The 20,457-nt window shown below is 44.6% G+C and overlaps 2 protein-coding genes across 8 annotated transcripts in view; both read left to right on the forward strand.

Annotated features, from left to right (window-relative positions):
* PAK2 (p21 (RAC1) activated kinase 2) overlaps nt 1–10,750 on the forward strand; it is a 53,399-nt gene extending 42,649 nt beyond the window's left edge. For all 7 annotated transcript variants that reach the window (XM_072868895.1, XM_072868893.1, XM_072868894.1 and 4 more), the window contains 4 exons: nt 1,570–1,669; nt 4,349–4,545; nt 5,103–5,240; nt 5,770–10,750. In XM_072868895.1, the coding sequence (XP_072724996.1) occupies nt 1,570–1,669; nt 4,349–4,545; nt 5,103–5,240; nt 5,770–5,856 (522 nt within the window). In that variant the 3' untranslated portion in view covers nt 5,857–10,750. The remainder of the gene's footprint in view (nt 1–1,569; nt 1,670–4,348; nt 4,546–5,102; nt 5,241–5,769) is intronic.
* Nucleotides 10,751–14,857: 4,107 nt separating this feature from the next.
* LOC140654969 (aquaporin-12-like) lies at nt 14,858–18,227 on the forward strand. The gene is made up of 3 exons (XM_072868916.1): nt 14,858–16,276; nt 16,716–16,832; nt 17,279–18,227. The coding sequence occupies exons 1-3, from the start codon at nt 15,583–15,585 to the stop codon at nt 17,458–17,460; spliced, it is 993 nt and encodes a 330-aa protein (XP_072725017.1). The 5' UTR covers nt 14,858–15,582; the 3' UTR covers nt 17,461–18,227.
* Nucleotides 18,228–20,457: the final 2,230 nt, after the last annotated feature.

Raw genomic sequence — 20,457 nt, forward strand, 5'->3', positions numbered from 1 at the left:
AGGTGATGGAGCAAATAAAGATTTTGGTTTTGGTAGCTGGGTTGCCTAGTGCTGCTGACAATGTTAACAGAAAGATTAATAATGTGGACTGAAGTTCAAGGAAGAGCAATGAAGAAGGTTAACAGCTGGGAAGAATGTCTTTTTTAACTGTGACTAACGAAGGATATTCAAAGGCACCAAAAAGAAAACTGAGTATTCATATATAGGTAATGTAGAAAATAGAGATGTGAACATGTTTAAAGAAAAAAGCCTGAAAGCTTTGGAGTGTTTTCCAGAAGGAAGAAGGGGAACTGTGTTTGCTTGGAGTGTGAAAGTGGATCTGATGAAACAGGAATACTTTAAGAAACACGTACGAAAATAAAGATGAATTTGATGCAGACTATGCCTTTCTCATTTTAGTAGTTTTCATAGTGTGTGAAATCTATAGTTCTGTGACAGTTAAGATTTCTCTATGGATTTCTCAGAAAAATAATTCTCCAGAAGATTGTAGGAATAATTTGAAGATTGCACTAAGATTTCAAATGGAAGAGTTAAAAATAGCTGATGTCACAACTTGTCAGTGGTTTCTGCACTGAGTCAGAGTGCCGGCATCCAACTCAGGCTTCATTTATTATGGCAGAAGGAGAAGTAATTGTATTATCTGCTGTGCAGGAGAAACTTAGGCTTTAAGAACCCCATTTGACTACATCAACATGACATCTACTTTTGATGACTCACCCAAAGGGAGGGCATGGAAGGCAAACTTGTACATTAACGTGTACGGACAGGTAGTGGTTTCCAGAGAAACCACAGAGAAAGCAGCTGGAAGCAGAGAACTGAAAGTAACTATTTACTGTAATAGTAGTTAACTTTTCTGAGGAAAAAGTGTAATATTGAACTATTGTACTTTATCAAAACTCTGCTGCCCGGTATGTTAGATATGCTTCATTCTGCAAAGCAGTGCCACTTTGCTACAGCAAATGAAGACAAAAAACTCATGGGGGACTACATCCATGCCAAGTTGCAAATGATAAATGTTCTGCGTATATTAAAAGAGAAAAATTTTACAATTATTTTTTTGCCTTTTATTCTCAAATAGCAAAAGTAAATTTTATTATGTTTTTAGGAAGAAACTTAGTGTGAAAAGTTTTAATCTAAAAACAATGCAAAAACAATATTAGTGACTTTCATAATGAAGCCTTCCCTGTAGAAGTTGCATGCATATTGAGAATGCTAAAAAAGTTCTCACTTAATCCTTTGTGGTTCCTCTGTAGAATTTGTGGAATGTACCAAAATTACCATCTGGGATTTTTGAGAGCATCTTGGGTGATGACAGGGTGATGAGGAGTTTAATTTAATGGGTTTGTTAAGAGAGCAGAGAAACTCCATGGTTAAATGATTTTTTGACCTCATGAGATCTGGAGAGTATTTTTTAGCACAAGAGCTTCCTCTGCTGGTTATTTCAAATAATATCTGTTATATTTTTTCACTCAGCACTGGCTGAGGGTGTAAGCATTGCTTTTGAATTTGTGTTCACATACACAAATTGTGTTTCCATATGCTGAATATTTTTTTCTTCCTCCCATCTAGTGCTTGCAAGCACTTGAGTTCCTACATGCCAACCAGGTCATCCACAGAGACATTAAGAGTGACAATGTGCTGTTAGGAATGGATGGATCAGTTAAACTAAGTGAGTACCAGACAATTGTTTCAATGTTCTGTTTTCCTTTTCCCAGTAAACTTTTGACTTGGAGAGTGTAAATTGGTAGAAGGAGAACTGGCAGGGAATTTGAGGTGAATTTTTATTGACTGAGTAATAGAAATTCATTCTGTGTTATAAAATGTATAACTCACAGGTAGCAGGTATTAAAATTTTGAGGGCCCTAAGACTAAGGCTGTGAACATGTTAGACCGGAAGGATGTTGAAGCAAACCTGTTACCACATGAATACGTTGGTAAATATGAAGTAACTCACACCATACAGTGAAGCAAAATGTGAATGATTGCAAGAGAAAAGTTGCAGCTAGCTGCAGTTGCTTTGTTAGTCTCTTCAGGTTGTTGTGACTTGCTTTTAATGTTTTGCCCTTTTCATTAGAAGGTCACTAACAAGAAAATTGTACATTATTAACCATTTATATTGCAGTCTAGTCTTATGCTGCGTCTGTACTGGGTCTCCTTTTCTTGGACTGAAAGTGTAACACACTTTCACTAATCATTAAATGACAAAAGAAACTACTTGCTTTTCAGGTAATTGTTATGCATGCATGGACTTGTGTACAGTAAGTCAGTTTCTGGTGTGTGTAAACATGTGTGGCAGTAAAAAAATTTGAAACCACATGAAGAAGCTGTCAGGACTGTTGAGAGAGAGGTGCATTATCTGACTTTTTGGTATGTAGGAATGTGCAAAGCATAAAGCGAGCAAAGAGTTAAGGGAGGGTGTTCTTACAGTTGGATAGGAATTTGAAATGCCATGAAAATGTATCTTAGCAATATTCCTTACTCTAAATGGTTTGCAGTCTCATATCGGTTATAGATGGAGCGTGAAGAAAGATTACGAGCAACCTGATTTGCTTACCAGCTTTGGGTGCACTGCTTGCTTGCATAGGAGTTGTTGTTTTTTTTTAAGGGTGTGATGTGTTTGTGCACAAACTGTGTGGATTCAGAAGCTGAAGATAAGTGAATAGTTACAGTAGAGGATGTGGCTGAGAAGAGTTAGCTGGAGAAGGCTCAAAAATGTAAGAGCTGTCAAAGCAAGGAAGAGTGGTGAAAGGACAGGGTTAGCACCTATGTGAAGAAGCATCGGCCCCAGGAGATTGAGGGAAGATGAGGAGGAAGGAAAGACAGGAGAAAACAGGAGTTAGCTGTAAAAATGTCCAATATGAAGGGGAGGTATTGTAATCAGTGTTGAGACTAGACCTTCTTTGGCTGTGTGATTATAGAGCTTCTAGCCATTGTTTAGGGTGGAGAGTGGAAGAAGTTGCACCTTCTTTTCAAGTTCTTCCCCTTCTCTGGAGGAGTCTGGCCTCTGGGAGACTGGTGGTAGGAGAAGTAAGAGATACCAGTCTACCTGTCACCACTACATACCTACACATGCTACTGGTTGGTGAAACTGGGTTCTACATCTTTCCTGTCTTTTCTCTCCTTGCTGGTGGCATGGTGCTGAAGACCTAGTTGGTAGCTCAGGAGACATACATTGCTGCTGCTTCTCTGGTGTGTTCATTGAAATAAGCTGCACTTTATTGAGTATGACACCTTGATAAAGGCCAAGAAGTGCTGGTGAGGAACTCAGTGATTCCTATAGGTTTGATTTTTGTTTGTTTTGGGTTTTTTTAAGGCAGCATTTTGACAATCAGGGTGGGGGTAGTTCTTTGTTAGATTGTCCTCTTGGTACAACTTATCACTTTCATGACTGTGGCTCTTTTGTTAGCACTGCTTGGCATAACACTTTCAAAATCGACTCAAAATTTTATATTCTCTCTCTCTGTCTCTCACTCTCTCACTTAGTGTCAATGATAAGGTAATATCTGTATCCTGCCTTAACTGTATTCTTATTGATGCTTTACATGCCTGGGAAGTGGGAGTGCTGCAGCTGGATAAAGTAACATGATGGAACGTGCATTGCTGCTGCACCTGAAGGCTATAGGAATAGGTGATTTTTCTCATTTTCTTGAGTGTGGTTGTTCTTTTCGGTAGTTACCTTGTGGAAAGGTTTGTTTGTCCAGGTTCCTTCTGCTGAGTGGGGTAGTGCTTCACTTATCTGAAGCCTTGTTTCCATGTCTTGGAAAGGTTTGTTTGTCCAGGTTCCTTCTGCTGAGTGGGCTAGCATTTCACTTATCTGAAGCCTTGTTTCCATGTCTGTCAGCTGTAGTACCTGTATTTGATGGCCAAATTGCTGTGAAATGTTGGAATCAATAGCTGCACAAATAAAATCTGTTTAGCAGGGCAGAAGCCGTGGTTTGTGGATTCGTTTTTCCTGGTTCAGGCTGTATAACATACCATGCGCAGAACGCTTGCCTTCTGTGTTCTGCTTAATTACTTTTTTGGCTGTTACCAGTCTAGGATTCTTGAAGGAAGGACTGGGCAAAATACTGTTCTTCTACAGGGTAATACTTGTGTCCCTTTTCCAGAGGACAAAAAGCCTTATCTTCATTCCATGGAATTCTGCCCTGCTTAAACACCTTCAGATTTTGTATCTATATTGCACGTTGGATTTTGTAATATGGAGGGGGGGGGCGGGGGGGAGACACCCCCCAAGCCCCTCTCAAGTGTAGAGTAGTAAAATATATGTGTGGTAATAGAGAAGTCTTCTAGGAAGCCCACTTACTTGGAGTGCACCAATTTAACTTTTTAAAATTCTGTTATCCTACAGCCGACTTTGGTTTCTGTGCTCAGATCACCCCAGAGCAGAGCAAGCGCAGCACTATGGTTGGAACTCCTTACTGGATGGCTCCTGAAGTGGTCACACGGAAAGCATACGGCCCCAAAGTGGATATCTGGTCTCTGGGCATCATGGCTATTGAGATGGTGGAAGGAGAACCCCCATACCTTAATGAAAACCCCCTGAGGGTAAGAAGCCCAGATGTGGCTAGAACTGTTTGTGGGTGTTTACCATATGAATGCTTTCAGTAATTGTTCATTAATAGTACCTACATTAAAAAGAAAATGAAATGAAAAAAAACCAAAAAACTTCAGCAGTGCAAGAAAATTCCTCCAAAAGGAAGACAGCTGTCTTGAATTTGCAGTCAGCCCTACCCTGAATTTTTCTGTTTAGAAGATGAATACCTGCTTGTAACTAAAACATTGCACTTTGAACTCAGTCTCCTGTGATAGTTTAGGGAAAGTAAATCCATTAGGTTATGAAAAATGCTGCTTGTGTCAGAATCTGAAATTTTCTTTGCCAAGGTAAGTGTCTGTTGCCAAAAGATTTTGAATGTTATTTTGCTACTAGCAAGAATAGGTCATGACTGCTGATAATTGTGGCATTTTTACAGTTTTTCCTCTCACTGGGGAGAGAAGTAGGCTGCAGAGCCCTTTTTCATCAGGCTAAAGGTTTGCCACTAGGCAGGTCAGTTTGGCATCTTTTAAAGATTTGGCTTGGTTATACAATATTCTTCATTTTACAGGCTTTATATTTGATAGCAACTAATGGCACACCAGAGCTGCAGAACCCCGAGAAACTCTCCCCAATATTCCGGGATTTCTTGAACCGATGTTTGGAGATGGATGTAGAGAAAAGAGGATCAGCCAAAGAATTGCTACAGGTGAGAGTCAGCTTCTTCTCACAGTCTGAGATGCAGAAGCCATGAGTAAGGTCAGCCTGTGACAAACTGCACTGTAGACTGGCACCCTCTTTTTTGTGTTTTGTTCTGAGGACTCTAGTGGAGAGCAGTTGGTAGGAACTACAGTCATCAAAGATTGTAATATGTACTCTGAAGTCTTGCCATCAGTAATCTGTGCCTTCACTCTGCCACTGCTAAAGCATCCAGCAATTTACGAACTTACTGTAATAGAGCCATTGAAGTGAGCAGAATGGGACTGAGAGGTGTTTGAGCAGGAAACCTCTTTGTAGTGAATTATTGGAAAAGGAAAGGCCTAGGCTCTTTTGGGATGAGGAGGAATGATTATCAGGCTTGAGGTGCTCTGGATCTGTCCCTTCAGGAGCTGGGCATTGATAGCATTTGCATTGCTTTTCATATCTCGGAATGAAAAGAGCTGTGTAGATATATGGCTTTTACTGTTTTTTTAAACAGTGTCTTTCACTAATTTACTGTGTTTCTCTCTTCCTGGCAGCATCCCTTCTTGAAACTGGCCAAACCTCTGTCTAGCTTGACGCCACTGATCTTGGCAGCCAAAGAAGCAATGAAGAGTAACCGCTAACATTACTGCCACAGCCTTCATCCTTTTTTTTGTTTGTTTGTATTTTACAAATCTTTATAATATATGAAATTGTTACACTTCTGGGGGGAGGGAAGGGATTTTGGGGGGGGGGAAACATCTGCAAAAGGGAAGAAACTCTCATCCAGAAGACACCCAAAATAAATTTTGGTGACTCTAGTGATCCCTATCTGGGGTCCAGAAGGAATTGAGGACTGAATTACTGGCCTTTTTTTTTTTTTTTCCCTTCTTCCAGACAGCCCAGAAACGCCACTTACTGTGCCTGGGGTTTTAAGGGTTTTTAACGACTTCGCTGTAACAGCTCCCATTCATTGTACCCTTCTGGGTACTGTCAATACTTGAATGACAGATTCAAGCTTTCAGAAAGCAGTACTAATTTTACCTGCTGATCTCTTTCACTCCCCTCTTCCTCCCCTCTGCCTGTTTACTTTTAAATTGCTCTAGTAAGCTCCCATATGACTAGATTCACGGCAAGTGTGATAAATGTGAAGGTACATCTTGTCCCTCATTTCTTTTATGGGTTAGCTGTTACTGTACTGTAGAATTGACAACTTGGCTACTTAAGAAATCATAATGTATTGCGATGTTTTCGCTTCTTAAGATGAATATGGAGAGAGGGGGAAGAGAAGTATTCAGCTCTTTCTCATATGCCTGTGCTCTGTGGACTTTTAATCAAAGATGTGGCCTCTTTGTAGAAACGTAATGATTGGTCAAGTCTTTGGATGTTGATTTATGGATATGTAGGTGGGGGTCAGATACTTTATTTATGATAAATGATCAGCTATAGTCAGGGCAAGAAAAAAAAATCCAGCTGTCTTCCTGTCTGCTCTTTTTTTCCCATTAGACTTGCTGGCCAGAAGCTTAAGGGGTAATGCGCTTGGTGCAGTGGGTGGTTCAAAAACATGTATCTGTGCTCTGACTTGGGCTTTGGAAGTTATGCTGGTGCCTTTGACTTTTTTTATTTTACATTTCCCTTCTTTGTATCAAATACATTTTTGTATATGTTGTAATTTTTTTCCCCAAGCAAATAATGCATCAACCTATGGGGTTGTCAGAGTTTAAGTATTAGAGCTATTTTTTCCAATTTTGTATGTGCTCTGTTTGTACTAATGAAATCAGAAGAACAAATAAGCAGATCTGAGGACACTGAAGATACAGGATTTTTTAAATATGATTCAAACAGAAGATTATGAACACCTGGAAATGCCAAAGTGCTGTTCTGAGAAGACGAAAGCTGAGAGGGAAGAATAGTTCCATGAGACGTCCATGGGGCTTATTTGACTGGCTAGTTCGGGGCTGAGGAGATGTGATGTGTCACACCGATCCTTTCTCACTAAAGACGTTGTGCCAGCTAGAATGGCTGAGGTCAAGCATCCAATGCAAGAAAAAGTGCCTCCCTCTGAAGGACAGTGAGCAACTTGAGCGGTTGAGTTCTTGGGGTGTTACTGGGGGCAAGTATAGAAGAGTCCGTGCCCCGGCTTGTTCTAGTTCTACAGTCTATGCGTTTCAACTTCCCCAACAGTTTAACGAAGAGCCAATTGTAGTTACAATGTGCCAAACGATTCTGTGAAAGAATAACCATTACTTTAGTGGGATTTGATTGCATTCCCAATGGGGCAGGACCTGGGACAGATAGGCTTATGGCTGCGTATGGATGGAGGACCCTGAATAAAAAATTTTTTGCACACTTTTACAAACATTACTGGCAGAAGATAGCAGTCATTTTCAGATAATTTTGATATTTGTATAGCAATAGAGCTAACTATGTTTTGGGGACTGGTAGCCAAGGTATGATAAAACCAAATTCCAGCTGAGAGTGGCCAGCCAGAACAGTGAAGGCTATTTGTGTTGATGATGGAGGGGACGCGGGGCTAGGGTCTTGCAGTGTCTGCTGCGACTCACTAGCTTCTAGGAATTGGTGTGGTACCAACAAGATGCCTTGTTGTGCAGGGCACTGCAGTATTGCAGTTCAGCTTGCATTCTGCTCTTGCATGGTAGTAAAAATTTATGTCGGGTAAACTGCTAACTGCTCCATCACAGGAATAAATCCTAGCTATAAGCATAAGAATAGTTACAATTTTAAATTCAAGGAAGTGTCTCATTCCAGGCAAGTAAATCTAGATGTATTTCCTAGGCAAAATGTATTACGAGCCATGGACACTGTAAACAGTAATGGCGATGCCCCTGGTTTGAGTGCGTCTGGCTGCCTGATCAAATGAAGTAGCGAGGAGGCTTGGCTGAGGAAAAAAACCTGTCTTACTGATGATTCCCTCTTTGTCCGTTGCTGGCAATGGACTTTGTGAAACTCCTTGTGCCAGAGTTAAACTGGGAGCTTTTCTTTCTTTCTTCTTTCTTTATTTTTTCTTTTTTTTTAATTTTGGTTGGCACAATCTGGACAGATAACTTGTGATAAATTTAGGGGTTTTTTAAATAGAAAAACATGAAATAATAAGTAATTTTAACTTAGTTCACTTTTATTGATGAATGAGAATGGTTTAAAACATATATTACAAAATTTGTCCAATTTAGTCTACTTAGGAGATGATTTCCAAACTTTCAGCCATGTTAGCATACAAAACTTGGCCCAATCCAGAAGTTACCAAAACATATCTTGGCGCTTGCTTTGTGACTTGGGATGGTGTTTAGCTCTCAAGTTGAGAAGCGTCCATATCTCCCCTTCCCCACACAGCAGTTTTATTGTTACTTGGTGAGGTTTCTCACCCCCTGCTGCCAGAAATCAGGGCCAGAGATGGAGCTGGCAGAAGAGGAGAGCCAGGAGAAGGTTGCTGTACTGTGCTTTTGTGTCTTAGTGGGTCAGGCATCGCTTTTCTAATGATGTCAGCTGGATGTGTCTGCAAGATTAAAAAATGCAAGCTGTGTGTGTGGGGGTTGGTTTTTTTGGTGGTTCCCCCACCGCCCCCCCCCCGAAGGGAGCAGATTAGTGTCCTTAGGACTTGCTGCAGGGCTGTTCAACTCTGCTGTATCACTAGGGCAGACAGAGACCAGCCAGAGTTTGAGTAGATGATGACAAGGGAAGGATTGCATCTGAAAGCACTGGGATTTGCTCTTTCTTGGGTGCCAGCACAAGATCCTGAGTCAGATTCTCATCAAATATGCATGTGATACATATGAAGTGTAATGTACAATGGTGTGGTTAGTTGGGTATATGGAGCAAGGCAGCTTATGGCTGAATTGCAAGTGTGCAGGGAATGTGTGATTCCTGGGATTTTCTTGTTATCATAGAATAAACCAGACTTTTCATTAAAAGCAACCATGGCACTGGGAATGTGCACTTTGACCTGCCTTAGGTGTTAACGGGACTAATTGTAGGCTTCCCCCCGTGCAGGGAGGTGCAAAAGGTGTGGCTAGAACAGATGGGAGAGGCTGGGTCCCTTTGTCAGAGGGCTTGGTGGATGGGCTGGGGAAGGGAGCAAGAAGGTTGTTAAGGGTCTCTCCAGCTGGAGTTGAATAAATAAACGTCTCTGGTCCGTTTTTCCCTCCATTCCTCATGCTGTCAATGGAAATGGAAGTAGGTGCAAGCTTTTATTTTTTTAACTGTCTTCAGATTTTAATGTTGCCTTTTCTGTAATTTAATCCCATTATGTTATTTAATTGTTACTGCAATATTAACTACTGTATTTGTTGACTTTGTTTAATAACTGTTCTTTCAGGGGTAGAAATAAACTTTTAAAAAGCATTTGGGTTTTTCCCCCCTTTCCCATCATGAGTTTATACCTTCTAAGACAAGAGCAGCTGAAAAGAGTACATGTTTAGATGTCTTAATGAGATTAACAGAATGTATTTGTTTGTAATTAAGCTTCTTATGAATGCTTTAATTATGGATATCATTTTATGCTATAGTAGCCTGTCCTGCTTCTTTTAAAATTTTATTACTCGTCAGTGTCTGTACCAACCTCGTAATAACTGCAAGCTTTCCTTGCCACCGTGCACTGCTGGCAGATGGTTATGCCTCCTGCAAAATGCTCCACGTCACTGACAGGAGGAGAGCAGCTCTGAAACACCCTTTTCACCCACCATGGAAGAGAGATCCCTTGCTCTTGTGAAGGGAGCAAGCAAAGACCAGCCTAGTTCATCACAGTTGCATCTTCCACCAGTCATTTGCTGTATGGTAGCCTTTTGGTAGTGACTGTGGTGGGACTGATGGGCCAGTAAACTGCGATCGTGGCAATATGATGATGTTCCAGTAACTATTCCAAACAAGACTGCTTTAGTTTGCACCATGAATATCATCCAGGATCCTGCATATAAACATTATGGCAGAGGAGACACAGGGAATGATGAGCTGTCCTGGTGCCTGCTTGGAAGATGCTGCTTCTTGGTTCTGCACGGTCCCCTCTGATGTGTTTGACCAGCAGAGCCAAACAGGGCGAGGACGCTGGGTTGTCAACAGCTCGCCTAGGACTTGGGATGAGATCAATGGTGCCTGTTGGTAGGCTGCAGAGACTCGCTTGTGTTTTTCATCGAAACTACAAAAATGCTATGGCGTGTTGGTGTGGCAGTCTAGCTAAAGAAAAGGACATCTAAACTAATTTACTTTGGGGTTGAGACCAGTTCAGTTGAAATCCAGATGAAGTTTCTGTCTCGGTTGTGAATGTCAAGGACTCATCGTGTTGTGTGCTTCCCATGTGTTACTGGGAAATCATCTCTTCCCCTTTCTTGCACGTTGTATAAGCTTTGCTCATACCACTGACAAAGGGAAATGAAGAAACCACTCGTCTTCAAAAGCCTTTTCAACCAGACACGAGAATGTTTTGCACAAAGCACTGTTTCTTCAGGTTAATTAATTTGTTGTAGTAACTTTGTCTTTATATATAATTGACCCTTTCTACATTTAAACTGATGTTCTCTAACTCTGCATTTAAGTGATTTTGCATTTAATTTATGGGGGGAAAAGTTGACAAGAGGAGGGAGAAGGTGGTTAGTGCAACTCGCTAATTATCTGGATATTGGTACTTGTGCTGCTTGAAGGAGAGCAGGGTTTTGGCTGAATGTGGTTTGCACAAGTTGAAAGTTACTAGTCCTTGCTTGATAAATCCTATTAAGTCTTGTGTGAACTTGTTTATACCTTGCATATACCTGGCCTAGACTAAAACCAAGAGCAGCCCTGTCTTTTTTGGATTGGGTATTTAAAACATTGTTCTTCAAGACAGTAAAGTTGGGGGCAACGATTTCTCCCTTTCAGGACTGCTGTTTGGTTGCAGTGAGTTTACTGCAAAGCTGAGCACAATTATTCGGACTGTGCCAGAAAGACACTGGCTAAAACCAGGACAGCTGAAAACTGGAAAAGATCTTCATTTCTTATTAGTGTTTTTGCAGTGGTGCCTGAAGAAAAGTGTTGAGTTTCAGTGCAATTCACGTGTCTTGTGTGCAAGCACAGCAGTTGTCTGCAAATGCCTGCTCCCAGGGATTTGTACAGCTGCATTTTTTTTCTTATTTTTATAACTTGCATTTTGCTCTGAAGATTGTTTTTAATAAAAATAGCCATCCTCAGTCATGTGGGAAAGGTACATGAAACTGTGCTGAGCTCAGCTAAATTCTTGATGTTGCTCTCCAGATGTGTGGAGGAAGCAGGTTTTTCCAAGAGCTTTTTTTCCCCACTTTGAACTCCAGCCTAAGGAAGGAATTTTCTTTCTTGAGGGGGAAAATACCAACAAGTGAGAACAGTGAATTTCTGACTAATTTCTCTATCTGCAGTCTGTTATGAGGGAGGAGGGCAGTGCTAATGCAGTGTCTCATGCTGTCGTTCCCTTATCGCAATGGTAATACTGCTTTTTCCCTGTTCCTGTCTGCCAGCCAGTGTCTGCAGGGGGAGTATCTTCCAGCACATCATAACTTCATTTCAAAACCTGTTTACCTATTGACCTGATTATTGAAACAGCCTGTAGGGACTGATGATTTTTTATTTTTTCTTTTGATTTTTAATGGGATTTGCCCACTGGGAAGTTAATGATCACTCATTCTCTTTAGGACACTAAAAGGCCACCAGACTTCTGCTTTGGAGAAGATGTATTGAGTTAGTAGAGAGGAGGATGGGACTGGAATAGCAGACAGTATGTCTCAATGCAGAGACTAAAGTTTTTGGTGTTTTCTGAAGGGCTTGTGAATAATGAATCTTGCTCACTATAACTGCAGATCAACAGACAAGATGCTCTTGTGACTCAGGGCATCTCCACAGGATGTTCTGGTGGGGGAACAGGGGTGACCTTCCTAGGGACAGACGTCTCCCTTGAATTCAAGGTTTCTAGAGCCAAGGACAATCCATCTTTGTTATTTTTTTCCTCCCAGCAAATGCTTGTTCTAAGGATTCAGGTCTTTTCATGAAGCCAAATTAACTTGTTGCTCTCCTTGAGCCTTTTTCATCTGGCTGCCTGTGGGAGGAAACCTGCTGCTGGGTTTCTGCTGCCTTGTCACAGCAGCTGATAACAGGTGGCTTCTCTTGGAAAGCTCTTATCCACTCCCCTGCCCAGTAAAACTCTCCTTAAATAACCTTACAACTGTATTCAGCTGTAGCTATTACCTCTCTGGGGGTGAAAATAGTGTGGTGGTGGGGAGCCAGTATGGTTCTGTTCAGCTTTTGTTACCCTTCAGTGTTTTTGGAGAGTGTTTATTTTACTTAACTATGGAAATGCCAGCTTGTTCCTATCCCATGGATAAAAAAACCCCATTTAAAATACCTGCATTTTAAGCTGTTGTAGTTCTTGACAGCAAATTTAGTTTAGAAAAGGCACTGATGTTCCAGCCACAGAAAAGTGGTTTTCAATGCAGGTATCTGAATTTTTAGAGTCTTGTTTCTAGAAGAGCAGCTGCGCAAAGCCATGTGGACTCTTCATTTTGCCTTTGCAGTGGCCTGAAGATGTACTCCAGTACAGAGCTTGCAGTGTGCCCGCTTCTGCTGTCAGCACTAATGGGAGATAGGCAATGAGCTGCTTCCATATCTGTCACTGGTGATATTTAATCCCATAATTATCCTCATAAGCAACAGCTTCCAGCTCCTCTCTCCAGCCTGGGTTAAGTGTCCTGCAATTGCAGGATGTGCTGTAGGCACAATTACAGGCGATGGATGGGAAATAGTTTTTAAAGACCTCTGAACATTTACTTCTGAAGGCCCAACCTTTAAAACGCTTCAGAAGGAGAAGGGAAAAATCAGTTCCTGCAGGAAGGAAGAGATGATGGGATTTTTTTTCCAGTTTTACCATGGGTGTCACAATGTTTTCCATGTCACAGCTGTGTTTGGAGGAAGGGGACAAGAATGCACTTGCTTTTTAGGCATTAGCATGTGGCAGCTTTCTCTTGTAAGAGTAGGTAGAAATATTAGTTTAAGGGGCATGTGTTAACCTCCTTTTTTTTTGTTGGATGGACTCTGCTCAATGGCTGAGATGCTTTCCAGAGGGGACCTGTCAGAAAGCTCTTGTCTGCTCTATCAAAACCCTCTGTTGAAACCAAGGTTCACATGCTGGTAGGAGGGATTGAGATGTAGTATGGGAAGATCTGTGGCATTCCTCTGTGCAAACTGCCCATCTGTCTCCTGTGTTCTGTGAGCCAGCAGTTCTCTTCCAGGAACTTGGTTTGAGTTGGTGTCGCTGGGTCCTTGTAAGGTTTTGTTTCTAAAGATGGGAGTTTGAGAAACACTAAAGTAGGGGAGATGGAAAGAAGCTAATTGGATTGTGATGTTAAGTTTTTGTGGTGTTCTGCAGTGATGAGTAGCTTCGTCCAACCAACACTTTGCCACTGCTAGAGGTGAATTTTCACAAGGTCAAAAATACTAATTTGCTGAGTCTTTTAAAAAAGCATGTTTCATCTTCCTTTATTCAGGCAAGGTTGTTTGCTCATTTGAGGCAAGGGATGCACTTCGTCTTGCCTTCTAAAGAGAGAAATGGGTTAAAAATGGTAAAATTGTGATACGTTTTGAGGCAGGCCAACCAAAACAGGGCAGTTCTAGTGGGGAGGAGGGAAGGGCTTGGATGATGGGCTTTTTGCAGCATGATCCCTCTCCCTGCTCGGGCTTACCAAGGTTTCCAAAGCAAGTGCTGTGTGCCATGATCACCAAGGACCAGGTATCTTCCCAAAACCACCCTCGGGTGGGCACTTGATGATAGCAATGACTGCAGGAATGAAGATGAAAGGAAGGAGAGTGTTACAGGAGGAGATGCTGAGGCTGGCCTTCACAAACATCTCCAAAATGCCCTACCAAAACGCCATGTTTCTTTTCTTCTGCGGCAAGGGCTATAAGGGAGAGAGGCTGAGCAGCTCCAATGCCTTTGAAGTGTATGCTCCTGGTTTTCATGGGTTGGTCTGTGTTGCTGTAGCCAGCTTGAACTGTATTAAGTGCCTCATCCCCAGCTCAAGCATGCTTCAAACCTCTGTCTCCTGGCAATTTCTGTTATAAATGACTAGGGGGGGGAAATAAAATGGCATTAATAAAAGCTGTTGGCTTCTTGCATGCGTTAAGCTGATGGTGAGCCAGTGAGAGGAGCCTGCGTTACCTGCCGGCGCTGCCTGCGCAAGGGTGCAGGACTGGGCTTTGCCCTGGGCTTGGAGTACCAAGCACAGTGGCCCTGACGCCCAGCAGCTGTTTCATGGTATATCCCAACTGCTTGTTCCCATGATAGCAGAGCACGCCCTGGGTGTGTTTATCCCTGCAGCACGCTGGTGATGAAGGAGATGCTATTCTGACTGTAGTGATGGGAAATGTGGGCTCAAGGTGGTGTAATTTCTGCTGCAGAGCAGGGACGTGACCCAGAAGACACATAATGAATTGTTTATGCTCTGTTAACCATGAGTCCCTGATAATATGACATTATCCACCCCTCCTGCCATGGCCTGTGCTGCTCCTATGCTTTCCATCACTCACCATCTCCTTTATTCTTGCAGACCCCCAGTGGTGGGAGTCCGGGGGTCCCCAGTGACCTGGCGGGAGCTGGGGCAGAGGATGCAACCACTGGAGCAAACACGGTGTATTTTGTCACCTATGATTGCTGTCGACTCTGTCATGTATTCAAAGGTCTCATGCAAATGTATTTACATATTTAGATGGTGTGGGTTTCAGAAGTCAGGTAATGATGACACCATGGGGTCATCTTGGTGGAGCTGGGAAAGATCCTGTCCCTGATAAACGTGTTACCAGTAGGAAGAGTTGAAATGTCACTGTCGCTGAAATGACAGCTGTAGACCAATGGTGTGTGCAGTTAGTGCCCCCAACAAACAAGATGAGGTCTTACTCAAGACAAGGTTAGGAAGCAGTAAGCAAGCCAGGCTTTCAAATTGGCCAAAGATGGACTTTGCTGTGGCTTAGAATGGCTCTGTCCTGGAGAATTGTGAACCCCTTGCATGAGTTGCTGGCTTTCTAAGAGTCCCCTAGCATCCCAGGCTATAAGTTATGTTATGGGGGAATAAGTTACATTTCATGGTGCCAGGTAGAAACAAAATGAAGGTTTTTGCTCCTTTTGGAAGACTTGAGCAGCTCTGGGGAGCTGCTGCAGGCTCTCAGATATGAATGCTGGGGGTTGGAGACTCGGCGACCGCCTGGTGGAGATAACACTGGGACCTGCTTGCTGGGACAAACAACTTGGCTGATCCAGCTGTGGGTGAGACCATCGGCTCCCTGTGGCAGCAGGCATTGCCCCACAAAGGAGAGGACAGCATGTGCGGCGTTTCCCAAGCCTGTCAGGCTGCGCCACGTTTGCTTACATGCGGCTTTATAAAGAGGAGGTGCAGAAGCTTTCCTGCTCCTTTGCGGGGTTTGGTCCAGTTTCTCCTCCCAGCGCAGCCTTTGCTATGGCTGGCCTGAATGTCTCCATTGCTTTTTTTTTCCTGGTTGTCGGGGTGTGCCAGGCGCTCAGGCAGCTTTCCAAGAGGCTTCTGTCTCCTGGAGCATACAGCTGCCTTGCCAGAGAACTTGCTGGCTCATTACAGTTGTGCATGAGCTGCCTTGAGCTGAGGATGCTGGTGGAGATAGGCCCGTGGGGTGGTGGCTTTGGCCTAGATGTGGTCCTGACTCTTCTCTTTCTGCTTTTTGTGATTCATGAAGCCTCTTTCGATGGAGCATCTGCCAACCCGACCGTCTCTCTCCAGGAGTTCCTGCTCTTTGAGTCCAACCTCACAGCCACTGCTGCCAAGCTGCTGGCCCAGGGTGCGGGCATGGGGCTGGGCTGGGCTGTCACCAAGCTCTACTGGTCCTGGGAGCTGACGCATTTCCACCTCATCCAGAACATGATAGCGTTGGAGTGCAGCTCCTCCATCCACACGTCTCTGCACCATGCTGCCTTTGTGGAAGGCACCTGCTCTTTCCTGTTCCACCTTGTCCTTCTCAAGTTGCGACAGAGTCACCTAATGTTCCAGGTCCCTGCCCTGGCCGTGACTGTCACCTTCCTGACCTTCACAGGTGAGCAGCACCTGCCCTTTTCTAAGTTATTTAGAAATATACCTACTTTGTGGGGGAGGAACAGTCCCTTTTTCATCTTCCATGACTTGAGAGAGAACGATTACCAAGATATTTGTTATCTACTTATTTTGGGGAATATTAATTTTGGGATGAAGATGGCAGTTTAGGATATCTAGGCAGCAGGTGAAATGTTGGCACATGAGAAGCCATAGCTTGTCCCAAGACTGGGAGCACTGTCCTTGAAGGGCAACAAGAGGGGAATTTCCCTGTGTGCTGCTCTTGCACAGTCCAAAGATGCAGCTGCCGGAGCTGGGCAGCAGAGATGCTCCCAGAGCCTCCCGGCAGGCAGGGAGGGGTCATGAGTCTCCTGGTCCAGCTCTTTGTTGGTCTTGCAAAGGATGCAAGCAAGACTGATGGCCATGTTTCTCTTCCCATGCAGCCGGACCGTTCACAGGGGCCTTCTTCAACCCTGCCCTGGCCACAGCCACCACCTTCCGCTGCTCGGGGAACAGCTTTTGGGACTACATCCAGGTTTACTGGCTGGGGCCCCTCGCAGGTGAGATCTGCCCAGGAGGTGATGGGGGGCAGGGGTTGGAATGCGGGGCAATAGGCAAGGCAGAAATGCTGGGTGTAACGCAAACCATTCCTGGCAAAGGGCTGAACTTGGGTCTTGCCAGTGGCAAGTGTCCTTTTCTGTCCCCCTTCCCTGTCACTCAAGGCATCCTTTTGCTATCCATTTTTTTAATCCAATTTCTCCATGGTTTATGGCCCTTTTGGGTCGAAACAAGCCTCGCTATGATATCAAGGACACAATGGTTAAATTCTCCTTAAAGTAATATAGCAAGGGTCTTTCAGATACTGTCAGTGGGGACTTCAGTGGTGCTGAGCTACTTTTTGGTCATGATGAAGGTTGTAGCAAGGCCCTGAAAATCACTGCTCAGCCGTGGGGAGGGTGGAGGTGCTCAATGCAGCACACGGAAGGGGTCTGTGCTCTCATTTCAGGGATGCTTGCTGCCCTCTTACTGTACCAAGGCAACATCCCACGACTTTTCCAGAAAAACCTCCTTTACAGCCAGAAGAGCAAATACAAGATACCCAAGGCAAGGGTGGCAGCGCACATAGAGGGTGATGAACCGTGGCGGAAGAGGAAAGGGGAGAACAGCAACTCCGAGCCTTGTGCCTGAACCGGGGCCAAGGAGGTCCCTGCAGCCCCTCTCCTGGGAATGGGTTTCCTGGCGCGGAGGATTTTGCTGCTTATCCCACCCAGCATCCATCCTGCCCATTTGGTACCTACCGCAGGGTGAGATTTTTTTAAAGCATCTCAAAGGAAATGGCCAAGCTAGCCTTGCAGGATGTTTGAATCCCTGAGCTCCTTTGGGAATAGCTTTGAAAGTCTCCCTGGAGAGCCTGAAATGTTTCAAGCCTGCATTGCTGTCTGAGTGGGGTGAAAAAACCTAACACTTTTGCATAAATTGCTGGTTGTCTTGTATTGCCAGGAAGCTTACAGAAACTCAGGACCATTACGTGGGTAGGCTTGAGCAACTCCTAGGTTATTGCATCATGTAACACTTGAAATAATCTGCCTGGGTCTCTTGCAGCCATAAAAACAAAGCATAAACCAGTAACCGCCTTGGAAACTTGGGATGAGGAGGAAGCAGGCTTTAATCTTTCTAGTTACTAAATGGATATTGGGCAAAAATTGTTGTTCCTTGAGTTAAACTGAGGTCCCTGAATTGCACAGGCTGAATCTGGCAGTTCTTGGAGAGGAATTAAAAGTGCTCCAGGGCAAGGGAGTTCACTGGCCACAGGAGACCCATGGACATGGTGCTAAGCCTGGGTTTCATGTGCTGTCAGGCATCAAGAAATGGTGCACAAAGTGTCTATGGTTAAAAAACCAAGACCCAGGCAGCTGGTATGCAGCCGGTGTGGGTGAGCAAGTGCATCCCCGGGCTCCTCTCTGTGTCTACATGAAATATTCCTAAAAATAAAATTACATTTTGTGGAAATAATAATAAAAATAAATGTTGTGATTGGCATTTAGGTGAATTATGTCATTCCTGTGAGTCTGCAGGGGGAGATCAGCCCATCTGATCCCTGAAAATGGGAGAAAGCCGTGGAGATATCCAAACTGATACTGCCCTGCCTGCCGCTTGCTCTGCAAGGGGGGTAATCTGGGTGGAAACACCTGCTAGGTAAATGGGGCTCCTCCCAGGCAATGCTGGGGCCAGTGCACCCCATGGGTGCTGCACCCTGGGGCTATCTCCACAGGGGAGAGCAGGGGCTGGGACAATCCCATGTGCAGCATCCCTGGAGCAGGGCTGCTGGGCATGGCTGGATACTGAGCTGCTGCCCAGAGATCTCCTCTGCCCCTGTTGAAAATGGCCAGTTCCTGCATTTTGCAGCAAATAGTCAATTTTGCAGGACCTCTCTGGGCAGAAAATTCCTGAGCTAAATATATTCTTGATGAACTACAGCTTTTCAGAGTAGTCACGGGGTGTGTGCTCTGGGGCAGGCTGTGCTTTTCATGCGATGCTCTGGTTATACAAGTGTCCCTGCCCTGGGTCACCTTGGCAGAAGCTGGAGCAGGGAAGATCTGCTCCTATTTATTGAGTTCCAAAGGGTGAATAAGGAAGTGGCACCTGATTAAAATCCGGAGCAAACTGAGAGCCCAGGAAGGTGTCAGATGCAGGTTTGGTACCCAGATAGGCGGTGCCCCCTGCCCTGGGTACCAGCCCTGCTCCTCCCTGCATCCCCACTAAATCCCCTGTGGGTTTTTAGGGGACGACCCTGTCTATGCTGCCGGTGGGCTGCTCATCTCCCTTGCTTGCATGCGGGATTGCCCTCCGGGGTGAACCACTGGCTGCCCAGGAACTGAGAGGGGAGCTGGACCTCTGCAGACCATGAGACCACACCCTGTCCCAACAGGAGAAATGAGGGAAGGGACCAACACAGCAATACGTGGACATGCCTCAAAGGTGAAACTTTATGGAACAAAAAAAGCCTCAAAAACCATGCAGCAAATGCCCCAAAACCAGTGCCCCCACATCGTGCCCAGCTGGATGCTCGGTGCTGCCTGGTCCCTTGCAGGGAAGGGCAGCGGGAACACAGTCTGGTTTTTATCACGGTTAAACTGTGAGCAGGAGATGGGGCACCTTCGGGTGGAAACTGAAACCTTTGAGGTTCCATGTGGCTGGCCAAAGGAGAGCCTGGGATGCTCAGATCCCCCTGGCAATTTTTTCTGAACCTCTTTTGATTTGGAAATCATGCTGAAAATCCTGAGCTGGGGCCTCTGTTTATCCAAACTGATTTGCTGGATCTGCTCTTGATTTGAGGATAAGTGTAGGATGTGAAAAGTAAGGTTGACTAGCCCACCACAACCCATTCTTGTGGTATTTTTCCCCAAGCAGAGTGTAGAATATTCCTACAGCCACTCCAAGTGGTGGGTTGGGATGTCTGGCTGCAGAAATGCTCACGAGATGTCTCCTGGACACATGGATATTTAACTGGCAGTCTAACATCACAGTGTTGGCATCAGCTCTGGGGTAGGATGCTGATCCTATAAATGCAGCATACAAGCTCAGCATCCAAAGGCAACATGTAACCACAGAGTCAGGGCAAAAAAAGCTGCTTTTTTTTTTTCTTTTTCCTTTTTTTTTTTTCCAGGACATTTTCAGATGTTTGAGGTCTGTTTCTTGGGCTGCTGGGGGGATCATCTATGGGGCAGACTGATGTAATTAAGGGGAACTTAATAGGAGTGATGGTGAATATTGTTATTTTTAACTAACAGGCTGCTTTTCCAGCACAGTGGAGAGCTGCAGCTGGACAGACTTGTTCCCAAGCTGTAAATCAAGCTCCGCAGCTCTGATTTACAGCTTGACCCTGTGCTGTTGCGGTCTCTGGTGTGGGGCTGAGGACTGGGGCTGCCCTTCTGGTTCTACTTCTCGCTGCTGGAGTCAGTGCTATGCAGCACAAAGCCCCGGATTGCCTCCTCCAAGGCTTCGGACGTCAGATGGGGGTTTTGCTCTGTTTGCTCAGGACCTACCCTGGAAGAGCCATGTCATGTCAAGCCCCTGGGATCCCCCGTTGCAGCCCGTCCTGCTCCGCAGCAATGGTAACGTGTAGCACCCAAGAGCTTGTGCACAGCCCTGCACAGACAGAGGTGGCCAGGTGCTCTCCTGGGC

The sequence above is a fragment of the Ciconia boyciana genome, chromosome 7, assembly GCF_034638445.1.
Source record: "Ciconia boyciana chromosome 7, ASM3463844v1, whole genome shotgun sequence".
NCBI classification, from domain to species: Eukaryota; Metazoa; Chordata; class Aves; order Ciconiiformes; family Ciconiidae; genus Ciconia; species Ciconia boyciana.